The 14,180-nt window shown below is 40.0% G+C and overlaps 4 protein-coding genes across 4 annotated transcripts; all 4 read right to left on the bottom strand.

The window, feature by feature from the left end:
- Positions 1-1,542: 1,542 nt before the first annotated feature.
- LOC138354096 (pro-resilin-like) lies at positions 1,543-2,440 on the bottom strand. Its single transcript, XM_069307922.1, has 3 exons — positions 2,415-2,440; positions 2,107-2,229; positions 1,543-1,891 (listed from the first exon to the last, which is right to left on the bottom strand). Exons 1-3 carry the CDS (start codon positions 2,424-2,426, stop codon positions 1,598-1,600), a joined length of 429 nt encoding a protein of 142 aa, XP_069164023.1. The 5' UTR covers positions 2,427-2,440; the 3' UTR covers positions 1,543-1,597.
- Positions 2,441-4,822: 2,382 nt separating this feature from the next.
- LOC138354100 (pro-resilin-like) lies at positions 4,823-6,099 on the bottom strand. The gene is made up of 3 exons (XM_069307927.1): positions 6,071-6,099; positions 5,440-5,568; positions 4,823-5,174 (listed from the first exon to the last, which is right to left on the bottom strand). The coding sequence occupies exons 1-3, from the start codon at positions 6,080-6,082 to the stop codon at positions 4,899-4,901; spliced, it is 417 nt and encodes a 138-aa protein (XP_069164028.1). The 5' UTR covers positions 6,083-6,099; the 3' UTR covers positions 4,823-4,898.
- Positions 6,100-8,631: 2,532 nt separating this feature from the next.
- Positions 8,632-9,507, bottom strand: LOC138354095 (pro-resilin-like). The gene is made up of 3 exons (XM_069307921.1): positions 9,465-9,507; positions 9,160-9,282; positions 8,632-8,943 (listed from the first exon to the last, which is right to left on the bottom strand). The coding sequence occupies exons 1-3, from the start codon at positions 9,474-9,476 to the stop codon at positions 8,632-8,634; spliced, it is 447 nt and encodes a 148-aa protein (XP_069164022.1). The 5' UTR covers positions 9,477-9,507.
- A 2,377-nt stretch (positions 9,508-11,884) lies between these two features.
- LOC138354034 (pro-resilin-like) lies at positions 11,885-13,142 on the bottom strand. The gene is made up of 3 exons (XM_069307747.1): positions 13,108-13,142; positions 12,502-12,630; positions 11,885-12,236 (listed from the first exon to the last, which is right to left on the bottom strand). The coding sequence occupies exons 1-3, from the start codon at positions 13,117-13,119 to the stop codon at positions 11,961-11,963; spliced, it is 417 nt and encodes a 138-aa protein (XP_069163848.1). The 5' UTR covers positions 13,120-13,142; the 3' UTR covers positions 11,885-11,960.
- Positions 13,143-14,180: the final 1,038 nt, after the last annotated feature.

Here is a 14,180-nt window from a genome sequence, read left to right as displayed (position 1 = left end):
TTTGTCTTTTCGTTTTTGCGTATTAACGCAATAACGTCAGTTTCCAGGTCGTGGAAACTGACGTTTAGTGCCTCACTTATCTTCTTATTTCACATTTAGGTCCATCTTCCTCCGACACTCACGTTCAGAAATGTCATCTTATTTATGCCAGAAATTGTATATCGGTTTTATTTAGATTTCAGTTCATCTCCTGTAATGCTTATATCTGTCTTGATCTTCTTAATATACAAGTTGTCCCAGAAGTTTGGTTCCATAAGATAAATATGTATTTAACTATAATTTTCATTTAAAATATATTTATTTATTAGTTTTTTTAATTTTTCAGATTATTATAACGGCTAGCTTAGTAGTTTATAATAACCGTCCTTGAACAATACATGCGCTACAGAATAGCATAACGATAGCATTAAGGATAACAAGATAATTTGAAGCCATAAAACTCAAATCCTTCCAAAAATCAAAAGATCTTTCGTTGAACGCGTTCAAAAATATAATGAAGTGTATGTAAGTCACTTTGAACATGCGTTGTAACTGATAATTAATAAATTAAATCAACAAATCCTAGAATTATTCAAATAAAGAATAAACAAATTATTTTTATACATTGCCTATGGAGCCAGATTTTTGGAACACCCTGTATTGTGATTATTATCAGTTCTATTCTCTTTCTATTTTTTACTGTTTCCGGGTTACAATTTTGTATTCTAGCCAATAACTGTTTAACAATGGACTGGGATTCACTCTTTTTTCCTAAAGATCTGGAATGAATCTATTCACATTGTAAGTTATTCTGACTTTCATAGTCAATCATGATCGATCATCATCACAGTTGATCATGATACAACCGATCCTCCTGTTTAGATAGTAGCTATTGTGACGATCGTCAATTGTCAGAATTCGTACGTTCTTAGCTTTTAGATAGTAGATTACTAACTCGTATGGAATTCTTTTTAAATAAATGAAGCTGAAACACAAATATTCCCAGGCCTAGTATAGCCCACATATGTACTATATTAAGCCTCAGATACTGCGTATTAGGCCTGGGAAGGTTAGGTTAGTTTAGTTTAGTTCATCAAAGCAACACAAGTAAAAAATAGCTTTCCGGTTTGTCCAACTCAATACTGCCGATTTCTACTTTCTAATTTCGTTGTACGTTGATATATATACTATGGTCCTCATCGTTACTATAAGTAGAAACTAAAGAAGAAAAATTAGAAAAAAAAAATAAGAAAATAAGTCCTTCCCGAAACGCTTTGCGTAATAGTGGCTTTAGGCATTGTATGTACTAGCTCTATCTATTAATCCAACAAACTTTGTAAAATCTCTTTATGTATGTACCTTACCTAAATAAACATTTATTTATTTATTTATTTTAAGTACTACCAAAAACAGGCGGATGAGCTGTATAATATGACTGTGCTCTGTGTTCTGAAGAAGTTATTTGACTGTACATATATCAGAGTTACTTATTCACTTTGGGTTTATTGTAAATTCATCAATAAATAAAATTTTTGTGTAATTCAACATTTATATTTAGGTCAGTCGGTTATTACATAAATTAGGAATTGAATAATATGAATTATATTTGCAGTTCAAATTATGCATAAGCTGGGGCAGGTGTGTAGCTGGGAGCGGGCTTGTAGGCGGGGGCGGGCTTGTAGGCGGGGGCGGGCTGGTAGGCGGGGTACTTGGCCTCGCCCTCGTAGCTCACTACAGGTACGTAGCCGGAGTCGCCGCTCACTCCGTAAGTCACCTTCTGCTGGCGACCGTCGGGAAGCTGGACGTAATAAGTACCCTTGGTGTCGTAGCCGTCGCGAGACTCTTGGTGACCGAAGTCGTTGCCGGAGTAGTCGTCTCTTACGGCGTACTGTGAGTTGTACTGAGGAGGAGTCTGTGGGGGAATTGTTTACACTGTAACAAATTCATAAAACTTCACTTAATAGTTCCTGATCACAAGCTCCAACAATTTCAACCACTTGAACACTATACCTAATTATCAAACTTTCAGATTGAAATAACAAAATATATTACATAAGAATAATGCCATTATATGACCAACTTATTCAGTTCACAATTCTGTACATCAAATATACACTAAACTCTTACATCAGGATAAGCTGGAGCACCGTAGACAGGTTTTGGGGGAGTGTATGATGGGGGTGGACCGTACACTGGGGGAGGTTCAGGGCGGGCGAGGGTGACAGCCACAAGGGCAGCCATCACTAGAACCTACAGAACCAGGCATCAACACTTATTATATGACATGGAATTAAAACATAATACTAATGAGTTCTGCTATTAAATGACGTATTGCACACTACAATGATAATATATATAATACTTCGCAGTTCTGATACTCTTGATTTTATGTCATATTACAAGAAACACTTGTAAACAAGAAGGGAGATCCCCACCTTGGCAGTCATGTTGGTAGAGAAATGTGAAGGCAACTGATGGCTTCCCAGGCAGACCAGAGCCTTTTATACAGCAGTTTCTCTCAAGGTCACGTGACGTAAAAGCTCTCCTCTCTACACTATATTTAGAGGGCTGAAATGTCTTCAAATGTCCTGGAAGAGAATTTGGTAAAAACATTCTTGGAAGAAATCACATTTTGAGTAAGAGAATACATGTGATGCTTCGTTTATCCAATTATAATAATTTGCATATACATCTCAATTTACAAGAGAGAATGTCTGTCTGTTTAAGGTTGGGACAACACTTTTGCAGTTAGTCTCACGCAACTTTTCAGTGAATTGTGAGTATATGACGAGTGTTAAAAGATGGTAGGGGTCTCCCTTTAGGTAGGAATGATTTTTATATGGGTTTTATTGTCAATAGAATGTTAGATTTAACTTTCCAGATAATGCACTTAGAGTTTGCCAGTGTAGACCACCCATCACATGCCTTCGAATGACTAACCATCCTGTGTGATGGGTACTTTAGCATCACGTAGCTGGCTTTTGATACACTGTACTCCCCCTTCATATAGTCTAGGGTAGCTGCTGAAATGAAAATGTACCTAAATGTGCTGAAAAAAGTTATCTATGTCGAATCAACTTTGATAATGTTGATTCAAACTTGAGTATGCTTTGTCCACTGGTAGCAAGAGCAGGGGATATAAAGGGACGTTAAATGAATGTGATAGAGGGAAGGAGAACGGGAGAGAGAAGTAGAGAGAAACTGGGAGGGAGGGAGATTTGAAGAATGTGAGGAAGGGAGGATGGGACTAAAGGAGCGAGAATGGGAAAATAGGAGAATGGGAGGGAGAAAAAGAGAAACCTCGGCTCTGCTAGGTACCCCATCAATCAATAAAAGAGAATGTTTATCCAAGGTTTTAATCTAGTCGCTTGAGGATAGCCTCCCACAACTTTATATGGTGATTGGAGACTTTATGGAGAGTCTCACAGGGTGTTCGTTGTCGGCCACAATACCACCCTTAAAGAGGGAAACGTCCTCTACACCCACTTAAGGAAATCAGTTGATATGAAATGTGCAACTAAAACTCAGTATAGTTGAGAGTCGAGTAAAAATGCCTACACAACACAGAGTAATTACACCAACGTGATGTGTCAATGAGAAGATCCGTGGGAGCCGTGATGAGGATTCCAACCTATGCAGTGGGTGTTCCCACGCACACACCCCAGTCAACTAGGTTACGACAAGGTAGCCACTGTGTTTACATCGCCGGCTCAGTCCAATCTTCTACTGGACGAACTGCAGCAGCATGTAGGTGTTATAGAAATAATATTTGCACATAGACTATCAGCGTCAGGTTAAACAACGGGCTGACCTCCACACAAACAGAACTAGCGGCACTACAACTAGCTACCAAAATATTAGAACACATTGGAGGAGGAATAATATTTTGTGATTCAAAGTCTGCTCTTCAAGGAGATTCTCCTGCAAGATCGGCAGCACAAACCACATACTAGCAAATATAAATGACGTGATCGTTCTGAGAGTAAAGAGCTCACAATCGTATTTGTATAGATGCCATCACACATAAATATGACCCACAATAATGACACAGACATTGCAGCCAGATTAGGTTGTAACAAAGATGAAGCTGAATAAAGCCTAGATCTGATTGGAGAGAAATTACCGACTCTCAACGGACAAAATATAAGTATAAAAAGCTGTGATTTATTAAGATTCAAAAACCATGTTTATGGGCAGGACAAAACGTCCAACAGACTGCGACACAGTGGTTGCAAAGTCTGATTAATCACAAAACACACTATGTTACAAATAGTGTCTCGTAGATAAGTAGAGGGTGCTCGTTTCTGGTAATAAAAGGTATGTGACCTGAGGTCGAACACATTGACTCAGAATTGATGATGTATATCTTCATTCTATTCTAAAGTCATTTTACATTGACAAGGGCGATAAATGGCAATAAGTTCAAAGGCTCCTCCGACCAAAGCTGGAGTGAGTAACACCTAAATAATGGATGGTCGCACTACCAGCTTGGAACCTTCTATGTTAAGCTTAGCAGAAGATCCTGTGTGTTTCCGAACAAAGGTACTATACTATTATATCACTGCGCATGTAGGATGAGCCAGTAAGAAGAGGCATTGAATGTGATCTAGTAATTTCAGGTCTTGAATGTGATTCAAAAGGATGAGACAAGCATTTCCAATCATCATAGACCAGCACATAAACAATCCGCACCAGAATTTAAGGTTGTCTAAGCGTTTCACCAGATTACCAAAGTACTATTGCAATATTAAAGTGATTTGCATCAGCGGAATAAAACAAAACTTTCTCTTTCATATATACTTTTTCACTGTCACTTTTCATAGGGAATCTGTAAATTCAAAAATCTTATTTAAGTTAGTAGCTTTATTCATGACATTTCAGTAAAATAATCAGTCGGAATTATATGAATAATTATTTTATTAGGCGTAAGCTGGGGTAGGTTGGTAGGCTGGGGCGGGCTTGTAGGCTGGGGCGGGCTGGTAGGCTGGGTACTGGGCTTCACCCTGGTATTCAACCTGGGCTACGTAGCCGGAATCGCCGCTGACGACGTAAGACACTTTCTGTACGCGACCGTCGGGAAGCTGGACGTAGTAAGTTCCCTTGGTGTCGTAACCATTGCGATTTTCTTGGTGGCCAAAGTCGTTGCCGGAGTAGTCGTCCTTCACGGCGTACTGGGAGTCGTACTGGGGAGGTGTCTGTGAAAAACAGAATTTTTCCAAAATGTGTATATGCGTAGGGAATTACAGACAGCATTTCCTATATTAACCATAATTTACTCCCTACCTGACAATTACAAATTAGGAACTATGAAAGACTTCCATTAAATTGTCTTTAAACTTGAAAAAGATTATTTGATATTCCTATTAAAACAAACTAACCTATTTGAACTTCGAAAGAATTCTAGTTAATTCCGTTACCAATAACTTTTGAGGTGTTGGTGTTTGAGAATTAAAAACATACATCAGGGTAAACTGGAGCTCCATAAGCTGGTCTTGGTGGACTGTAGGCTGGCACAGGCGGGGGCCCGTATGTTGGTGGAAGTTCTGGGCGGCCGAGAGCAGCTGCCACAATGGCTGTCAGGAAAAAAATCTGCAGGATGTGACAGGAAAATTTTGGCTAAAACATCACCAGGACGACATTTCTCAACTATATATTTATATGATATTGAACTATATCTCTGCTTGGTTTGCTTATTACACAACAGCAATAGCTTACAGAATTGCTTATCACAATAGCATTCAGACCAACAGCAAGTTTGGTCTGAATGCTGTCTGGTTTGGTCTTAAGACAGGCTTAAGGCCTGTCTACCTCTAGAAGGTATTAAAGCCACAAACACGGTTAAGCCGTGTTTATCTTACTGGAAAAAACAGCAAGTTTGATGTTAGGTTCTTGGCCTGTCAACCTCTAGAAGCCTCATGAGTTTATTGACCAACATCAAGTATTCTTCAGTCCCAAACATAATTCAGGAATAAATTAAATAAACACCGAGTAACAGAACATGTGAACCGCGTTCCCATTCACTACTATATGTTATATATGTTTCAATTATGAAGCCAACAAGTTCTCCATACAGAGAGTAAGAACTCTCCACCTTGTAAGTCATGCTGGCACTGAGCTGTGAAGGCGACTGATGCTTGTCTGGGGCAGACCGTCGTCTTATATACCAGCAGCCACGCCCAGGGTCACGTGATGGGGCGTGTTTGGAACTCGCGGAGCTGACACCATTCTTACGAAGGTGAAACGTCTTTTGACTCTGCAATGGTAATGGTGTCGATATAAATAACAGGAAGAAGATATTATGTGATCAGCGACAGGTAGTAGGGAATGCTGCAGTTCTTGAATGTGGTTAAAAGTGCAATCAAACATAATGTGAGCGGTGCACTTAACTTAGGTCACATGAGAATTAATGGAAATGACATGTTCTAGAAGTGGTCTAATATCCGGGGATTAAAAGAACTAAATATCTTAAAACCCGTGTGTGCTCTCATAAATGTGAACAGAGTACAAGTGCTCTGACCCGTGATAACAAGACCGGAGTACTAGCACTCTGACTCCAGACAACTGTGTAGGGAATGTAGTTGATTTAATTCTTATTTCGATTTAGAGGACTTTAAAATGTTTAATCGTGGCACACACTCTTACACCTAGGGGAAGGGGGTTTAATGTTAATGAAATTCAGACCTCACAGTTTGTAGGGTAAATTGTAGTAATTAAATGTTGACTTACTGATACGAGTTCAGTACTTAAGCTTCATGAAATGTACACACACATACAATCACACCCTACAACATGGGAGGACACACATACGACCAGAAGCCCAGAGGAACAAACTCAGGGTTATTATTAATAATTGAAGTAGATGCAATAAATATGCAGCAAGATCTGAACAATGTTAGTAAATATATATATTCTTATCTGGTGAGATGACTTCCTAAAGTGGGGCGGATCCTATGGCAATCTGTAATCCAGAAGAAATTATATATCTAGCGTGCGTGGCCGGACTACCGGCTCACCGTAGCCCGTGCTACTTGGAACTTTTGTTCCGAGTTGCTGAATCAAAACAACTACAACACTATCATGTGTTATACACAAAAATCACAGTAGCGTGATGCATCAAATGAATAAATCCTCAAGGGCCGTGATGAGGGTTCTAGCGTACGTCCAGGATGATCCCAGGATGAAGTAACCATGTCGTGGGGCAATCGACTAAGGCACGTCTGAGATCATCCAAGAATTAAGTTCGAACCCTCGTCACGGCCCTTGTGTATTTGTTCAATAAAATACATAGCTAGAGTCGCCTGGCGTTAAGGCGACCACCATGGAACGTCTTGGTCATGACTTCTCCTCCCGGTGAATATCTTATTAATTCGAGAAGTAAAAAATAATTATGTAAAAACACTTAACTTTAATCAATAAATTGGTTAGATATATTTAATGGTTGCTTACTTGGTACTTGTAGTTTGTGTGGCTATAGCCAACCCTGCACCATCCTACCGCCAACTATCTACACAGGCCCGTACACACTATGTAATGCATTAGGCAGTGATGTGGTGGAGGTTGACTTTATACACAGTTTTAAATATAGATATGATAGAGCCCAGTAGGCTCAGGAACCTGTACACCTGTTGATTGACAGTTGAGAGGCAGGACCAAAGAGCCAAAGCTCAACTCCCGCAAGCACAAATAGGTGAGTACACACACAACTTTGGGAAGTAAGGAGACTTACCATAGGTCGGAACAAGGCTGGTTGATATGGACTGCTAACTGTTGGAACCTCAACGTGCGGCGTCAGGGTCCTACAGTTGTTGTTATACCAGCATGTGTTGAGACCTGTCCTTGGTGAAGAAGAATGGCGCACCTTCCCTCCTCACTCGCGTTCCTGGGTCAATGTAGAGTCTTATTATTAACTCTGGAGTGACCAGTAAATTATTACTGATCATAAGATCACGTTTCTATTATTAATTTGATAACTTTTCCAAGTATTAACTTCGAAAACCGCTTCTTTGAATTATTAACTAACAAGAAAAATTTAGCAACTCAATCATCTCACATCAAAGAAGGAAGGGTCTGGCGAGGTGTTGCGTCAGCCACAACGGCGCGCTTTAAGGGTATTATATCACAACAGAGGACGAATTTTCATAGTTGTTTATTATTAAATATTATTGGTATTGATTTATTTATGCTTATACGTGGGAGCATATTTCCCACAAAACCAATACCAGAGTGAAAGCTCTCAGACTAGTGACAAAAAGACCAGAGTAAAATCACTCTGACTCGTCTCAAGCAGACCAGAGTACAAGAACTCTGACTATTGTAAAATTCTGAGCAATTTTGACAATTTGTGATCACGACTTGTACAGTAGAGCAGAAGAATTTTGATTCTCATTGATATTTCAAAGTGTAATAACTCAAGTAAACTTCTTATTGCAAATTGTTTTTCTATATTTTGCAGGTTTCTGATTAATAAATCAGAAACCTGATTTATTATAAAATCAGAAACCTGTTTCTGATTTCTAAATTAATATCTGTTCTTGCCAAATGTCATCATATTCATCTTGAAATAAAATTCTTATTGACTTCAATCTTTGTTTTATTCAGGTCATTTGGTTAATACTATCAGAATTAAAGAATGTAATATAATGCTAAGTCAAATTATGCATAAGCTGGGGCGGGCGTGTAGCTAGGAGCGGGCTTGTAGGCGGGGGCGGGCTTATAGGCGGGGGCGGGCTGGTAGGCGGGGGCGGGCTGGTAGGCAGGGTACTTGGCCTCGCCCTCGTAGCTCACTACAGGTACGTAGCCGGAGTCGCCGCTCACTCCGTAAGTCACCTTCTGCTGGCGACCGTCGGGAAGCTGGACGTAATAAGTACCCTTGGTGTCGTAGCCGTCGCGAGACTCTTGGTGACCGAAGTCGTTGCCGGAGTAGTCGTCTCTTACGGCGTACTGTGAGTTGTACTGAGGAGGAGTCTGTGGGGGAATTGTTTACACTGTAACAAATTCATAAAACTTCACCTTAATGGTTCCTCATCACAAGCTCCAACAATTTCACCTACTAGGACACTATATCTACTTATCAAACTTTCAGACGATAATAACAAAATATATATTACAGAAGAATAATGTCAATATATGATCATATTATTTAGTTCTAAATACTGTATATCATATATATATTAGTCATACATCAGGATAAGCTGGAGCACCGTAGACAGGTTTTGGGGGAGTGTATGATGGGGGTGGACCGTACACTGGGGGAGGTTCAGGGCGGGCGAGGGTGACAGCCACAAGGGCAGCCATCACTAGAACCTACAGAACCAGGCATCAACACTTATTATATGACATGGAATTAAAACATAATACTAATGAGTTCTACTATTAAATGACGTATTGCACACTACAATGATAATATATAATATTCGCAGTTCTGATACTCTTGATTTTCTGTCATATTACAAGAAACACTTGTAAACAAGAAGGGAGATCCCCACCTTGGCAGTCATGTTGGTAGAGAAATGTGAAGGCGACTGATGGCTTCCCAGGCAGACCAGAGCCTTTTATACAGCAGTTTCTCTCAAGGTCACGTGACGTAAAAGCTCTCCACTCTACACTATATTTAGAGGGCTGAAATGTCTTCAAATGTCCTGGAAAAGAATTTGGTAAAAACATTCATGGAAGAAATCACATTTTGAGTAAGAGAATACATGTGATGCTTCGTTTATCCAATTATAATAATTTGCATATCCACTCAATTTACAAGAGAGAATGTCTGTCTGTTTAAGGTTGGGGCCACAGTTTTGCAGTTGGTCTCACGCAACTTTCCTGTGAATTGTGAGTATATAGCGAGTGTCAAAGAATCCCTGGGATCTCTCTTTAGGTAGGAATGACTCCAATTCCGAGAACCAACGGCTCTTATGAAACCTGGAATATGGGTTTTATTGTCAATAGATTGTTAGGATGGACTTTCAAGACAATGCACTCAGAGTTTGCCAGTGCAGACCACTTATTACATGCCTTCGAATGACTAACCATCCTGTGTGATGGGTATTTTAACATCACGTAGCTAGCTTTTGACAGACTGTACTCCGCCTTCATATTGTCTAGGGCAGCTGCTGAAATGAAGATGTACCTAAATATGTTAAAAAAAGTTATCTATGTCGAATCAACTTTGATAATATTGATTCAAACTCGAGTATGCTTTGTTCACTGGTAGCAAGAGCAGGGGATATAAAGGGACGTTAAATGAATGTGATAGAGGGAAGGAGAACGGGAGAGAGAAGTAGAGAGAAACTGGGAGGGAGGGAGATTTGAAGAATGTGAGGAAGGGAGGATGGGACTAAAGGAGCGAGAATGGGAGGGAGAAAGAGAGAAACCTCGGCTCTGCTAGGTACCCCATCAATCAATAAAAGAGAATGTTTGTCCAAGGTTTTAATCTAGTCGCTTGAGGATAGCCTCCCACAACTTTATATGATCGAGGACTTTATGGAGAGTCTCACAGGGTGTTCGTCGTCGGCTACAATACCACCCTTAAAGAGGGAAACGTCCTCTACACCCACTTAACGAAATCAGTTGATATGAAATGTGCAACTAAAACTCAGTATAGTTGAGAGTCGAGTAAAAATGCCTACACAACACAGAGAGTAATTACACCAACGTGATGTGTCAATGAGAAGATCCGTAGGAGCCGTGATGAGGGTTCGAACTTATGCAGTGGGTGTTCCCAAGCACACGCCCCAGTCAACTAGGCTACGACAATGTAGCTTATGTGTTTACACCGCCGTCCAGTCTTCTACTGGACGAACTGCAGCAGCATGTAGGTATTATAGAAATAATATTTGCACATAGACTATCAGCGTCAGGTTAAACAACGGGCTGAGCTCCACACAAACAGAACTAGCGGCACTACAACTAGCTACCAGAACATTAAATCACATAGGAGGAAGAATAATAATTTGTGATTCAAAGTCTGCTCTTCAAGGAGACTTCTTCTGCAAGATCGGCAGCACGAACTCCACACTAGCAAATATAAATGACCTGATCGCTTCTGAGAGTAAAGAGCTCATAATCTTCTTTGTATGGATGACATCACACATAAATATAACCTATCATAATGACACAGGCATTGCAACCAAATTAGCTTGTAACAAAGGTAAACTGAATAAGGCCTAGATCCGATAGGAGAGAAATTACCGACTCTCAACGGACACAGTATTAGTATAAAAGGCTGTGATTTATTCAGATTCTAAAACCATGTTTAGGGGCAGGACAAAACGTCCAACAGACAGCGACACATTGGTTGCAAAGTCTGATTAATCACAAAACACACTATGTTACAAATAGTGTCTCGCAAATAAGTAGAGGGTGCTCGTTTCTGGTAATAAAAGGTATGTGACCTGAGGTCGAACACATTGACTCAGAATTGATGATGTATATCTTCATTCTATTCTAAAATCATTTTACATTGACAAGGGCGATAAATGGCAATAAGTTCAAAGGCTCCTCCGACCAGAGCTGGAGTGAGTAACACCTAAATAATGGATGGTCGCACTACCAGCTTGGAACCTTCTATGTTAAGCTTAGCAGAAGATTATGTGTGTTTCCGAACAAAGGTACTATACTATTATATCACTGCGCATGTAGGAATGATCCAGTAAGAAGAGGCATTGAATGTGATCTAGTAATTTCAGGTCTTGAATGTGATTCAAAAGGATGAGACAAGCATTTCCAATCATCATAGAGCAGCACATAAACAATCCGCACCAGAATTTAAGGTTGTCTAAGCGTTTCACCAGATTACCAAAGTACTATTGCAATATTAAAGTGATTTGCATCAGCGGAATAAAACAAAACTTTCTCTTTCATATATACTTTTTCACTGTCACTTTTCATAGGGAATCTGTAAATTCAAAAATCTTATTTAAGTTAGTAGCTTTATTCATGACATTTCAGTAAAATAATCAGTCGGAATTATATGAATAATTATTTTATTAGGCGTAAGCTGGGGTAGGTTGGTAGGCTGGGGCGGGCTTGTAGGCTGGGGCGGGCTGGTAGGCTGGGTACTGGGCTTCACCCTGGTATTCAACCTGGGCTACGTAGCCGGAATCGCCGCTGACGACGTAAGACACTTTCTGTACGCGACCGTCGGGAAGCTGGACGTAGTAAGTTCCCTTGGTGTCGTAACCATTGCGATTTTCTTGGTGGCCAAAGTCGTTGCCGGAGTAGTCGTCCTTCACGGCGTACTGGGAGTCGTACTGGGGAGGTGTCTGTGAAAAACAGAATTTTTCCAAAATGTGTATATGCGTAGGGAATTACAGACAGCATTTCCTATATTAACCCTAATTTACTCCCTACCTGACAATTACAAATTAGGAACTATGAAAGACTTCCATTAAATTGTCTTTAAACTTGAAAAAGATTATTCAATATTCCTATTAAAACAAACTAACCTATTTGAACTTCGAAAGAATTCTAGTTAATTCCGTTACCAATAACTTTTGAGGTGTTGGTGTTTGAAAATTAAAAACATACATCAGGGTAAACTGGAGCTCCATAAGCTGGTCTTGGTGGACTGTAGGCTGGCACAGGAGGGGGCCCGTATGTTGGTGGAAGTTCTGGGCGGCCGAGAGCAAGTGCCACAATGGCTGCCAGGAAAAAAATCTGCAGGATGTGACAGGAAAATTTTGGCTAAAACATCACCAGGACGACATTTCTCAACTATATATTTATATGATATTCAACACTATCTCTGCTTGGTTTGCTTATTACACAACAGCAATAGCTTACAGAATTGCTTATCACAATAGCATTCAGACCAACAGCAAGTTTGGTGTAAAGCTTAAGGCCTGTTTACCTCTAGAAGGTTATTAAAGCCACAAACACGGTTAAGCCGTGTTTATCTTACTGGAAAGAACAGCAAGTTTGATGTTAGGTTCTTGGCCTGTCAACTTCTAGAAGCCTCATTAGCTTACTGACCAACATCAAGTATACTTCAGTCCCAAACATAATTCAGGACTAAATTAAATATACACCGAGTAGCAGAACATGTGAACCGCGTTCCCATTCACTACTATATGTTATATATGTTTCAGTTATGAAGCTAACAAGTTCTCCATACAGAGAGTAAGAACTCTCCACCTTGTAAGTCATGCTGGCACTGAGCTGTGAAGGCGACTGATGCTTTGCTTCTCTAGGGCAGACCGTCGCCTTATATACCAGCAGCCACGCCCAGGGTCACGTGATGGGGCGTGTTTGGAACTCGCGGAGCTGACACCATTCTTACGAGGGTGAAACGTCTTTTGACTCTGCAATGGTAATGGTGTCGATATAAATAACAGGAAGAAGATATTATGTGATCAGCGACAGGTAGTAGGGAATGCTGCAGTTCTTGAATGTGGTTAAAAGTGCAATAAAACATAATGTGAGCGGCACACTTAACTTACGTCACATGAGAATTAATGGAAATGACATGTTCTAGAAGTGGTCTAATATCCGGGGATTAAAAGAACTAAATGTCTTAAAACCCATGTGTACTCATATATATGTGACCAGAGTACAAGTGCTATGACCCGTGATAACAAGACCGGAGTACTAGCACTCGGACTCCAGACAACTGTGTGGGAATGTAGTTGATTTAATTCTTATTTCGATTTAGAGGACTTTAAAATGTTTAATCGTGGCACACACTCTTACACCATAGGGAAAGGGGGTTTAATGTTAATGAAATTCAGACCTCACAGTTTGTAGGGTAAATTGTAGTAATTAAATGTTGACTTACTGATCCGAGTTCAGTACTAAAGCTTCTTGAAGTGTACACACACATACAATCACACCCTACAACATGGGAGGACACTCATACGACCACAAGTCCACTGCCAGAGGAACAAACTCAGGGTTATTATTAATAATTGAAGTAGAGGAAATAAATATGCAGCAAGATCTGAACATTGTTAGTAAATATATATATTCTTATCTTCCTAAAGTGGGGCTGATCCTATGGTAATCTGTAATCTAGAGGAAATGGCATATCTAGCGTGCGTGGCCGGACTACGGGGTCACCGTAGCCCGTGCTACTTGGAACTTTTGTTCAGAGTTGCTGAATCAAAACAACTACAACAATAACATGCATTGCACACAAAAATCACAATAGTGTGATACATCAAATTAACAAATCCACAAGGGCCGTGATGAGGGTTCGAACGTATGTCCAG

This window comes from Procambarus clarkii, chromosome 61 (genome assembly GCF_040958095.1).
Source record: "Procambarus clarkii isolate CNS0578487 chromosome 61, FALCON_Pclarkii_2.0, whole genome shotgun sequence".
Lineage (NCBI taxonomy): Eukaryota > Metazoa > Arthropoda > Malacostraca > Decapoda > Cambaridae > Procambarus > Procambarus clarkii.
The sequence above is the reverse complement of the archived record's forward strand: the minus strand, read 5'-3'. Positions and strand labels throughout refer to the sequence as shown.

Bases quoted from the DNA above. Each gene is read 5' to 3' on its own strand.
- LOC138354096 (XM_069307922.1), bottom strand. The intron at 1,892-2,106 runs GTAAGAGTTTAG...ATTCCCCCACAG, and splicing joins GTGCTCCAGCTTATCCTGAT to ACTCCTCCTCAGTACAACTC.
- LOC138354100 (XM_069307927.1), bottom strand. The intron at 5,175-5,439 runs GTATGTTTTTAA...TGTTTTTCACAG, and splicing joins GAGCTCCAGTTTACCCTGAT to ACACCTCCCCAGTACGACTC.
- LOC138354095 (XM_069307921.1), bottom strand. The intron at 8,944-9,159 runs GTATGACTAATA...ATTCCCCCACAG, and splicing joins GTGCTCCAGCTTATCCTGAT to ACTCCTCCTCAGTACAACTC.
- LOC138354034 (XM_069307747.1), bottom strand. The intron at 12,237-12,501 runs GTATGTTTTTAA...TGTTTTTCACAG, and splicing joins GAGCTCCAGTTTACCCTGAT to ACACCTCCCCAGTACGACTC.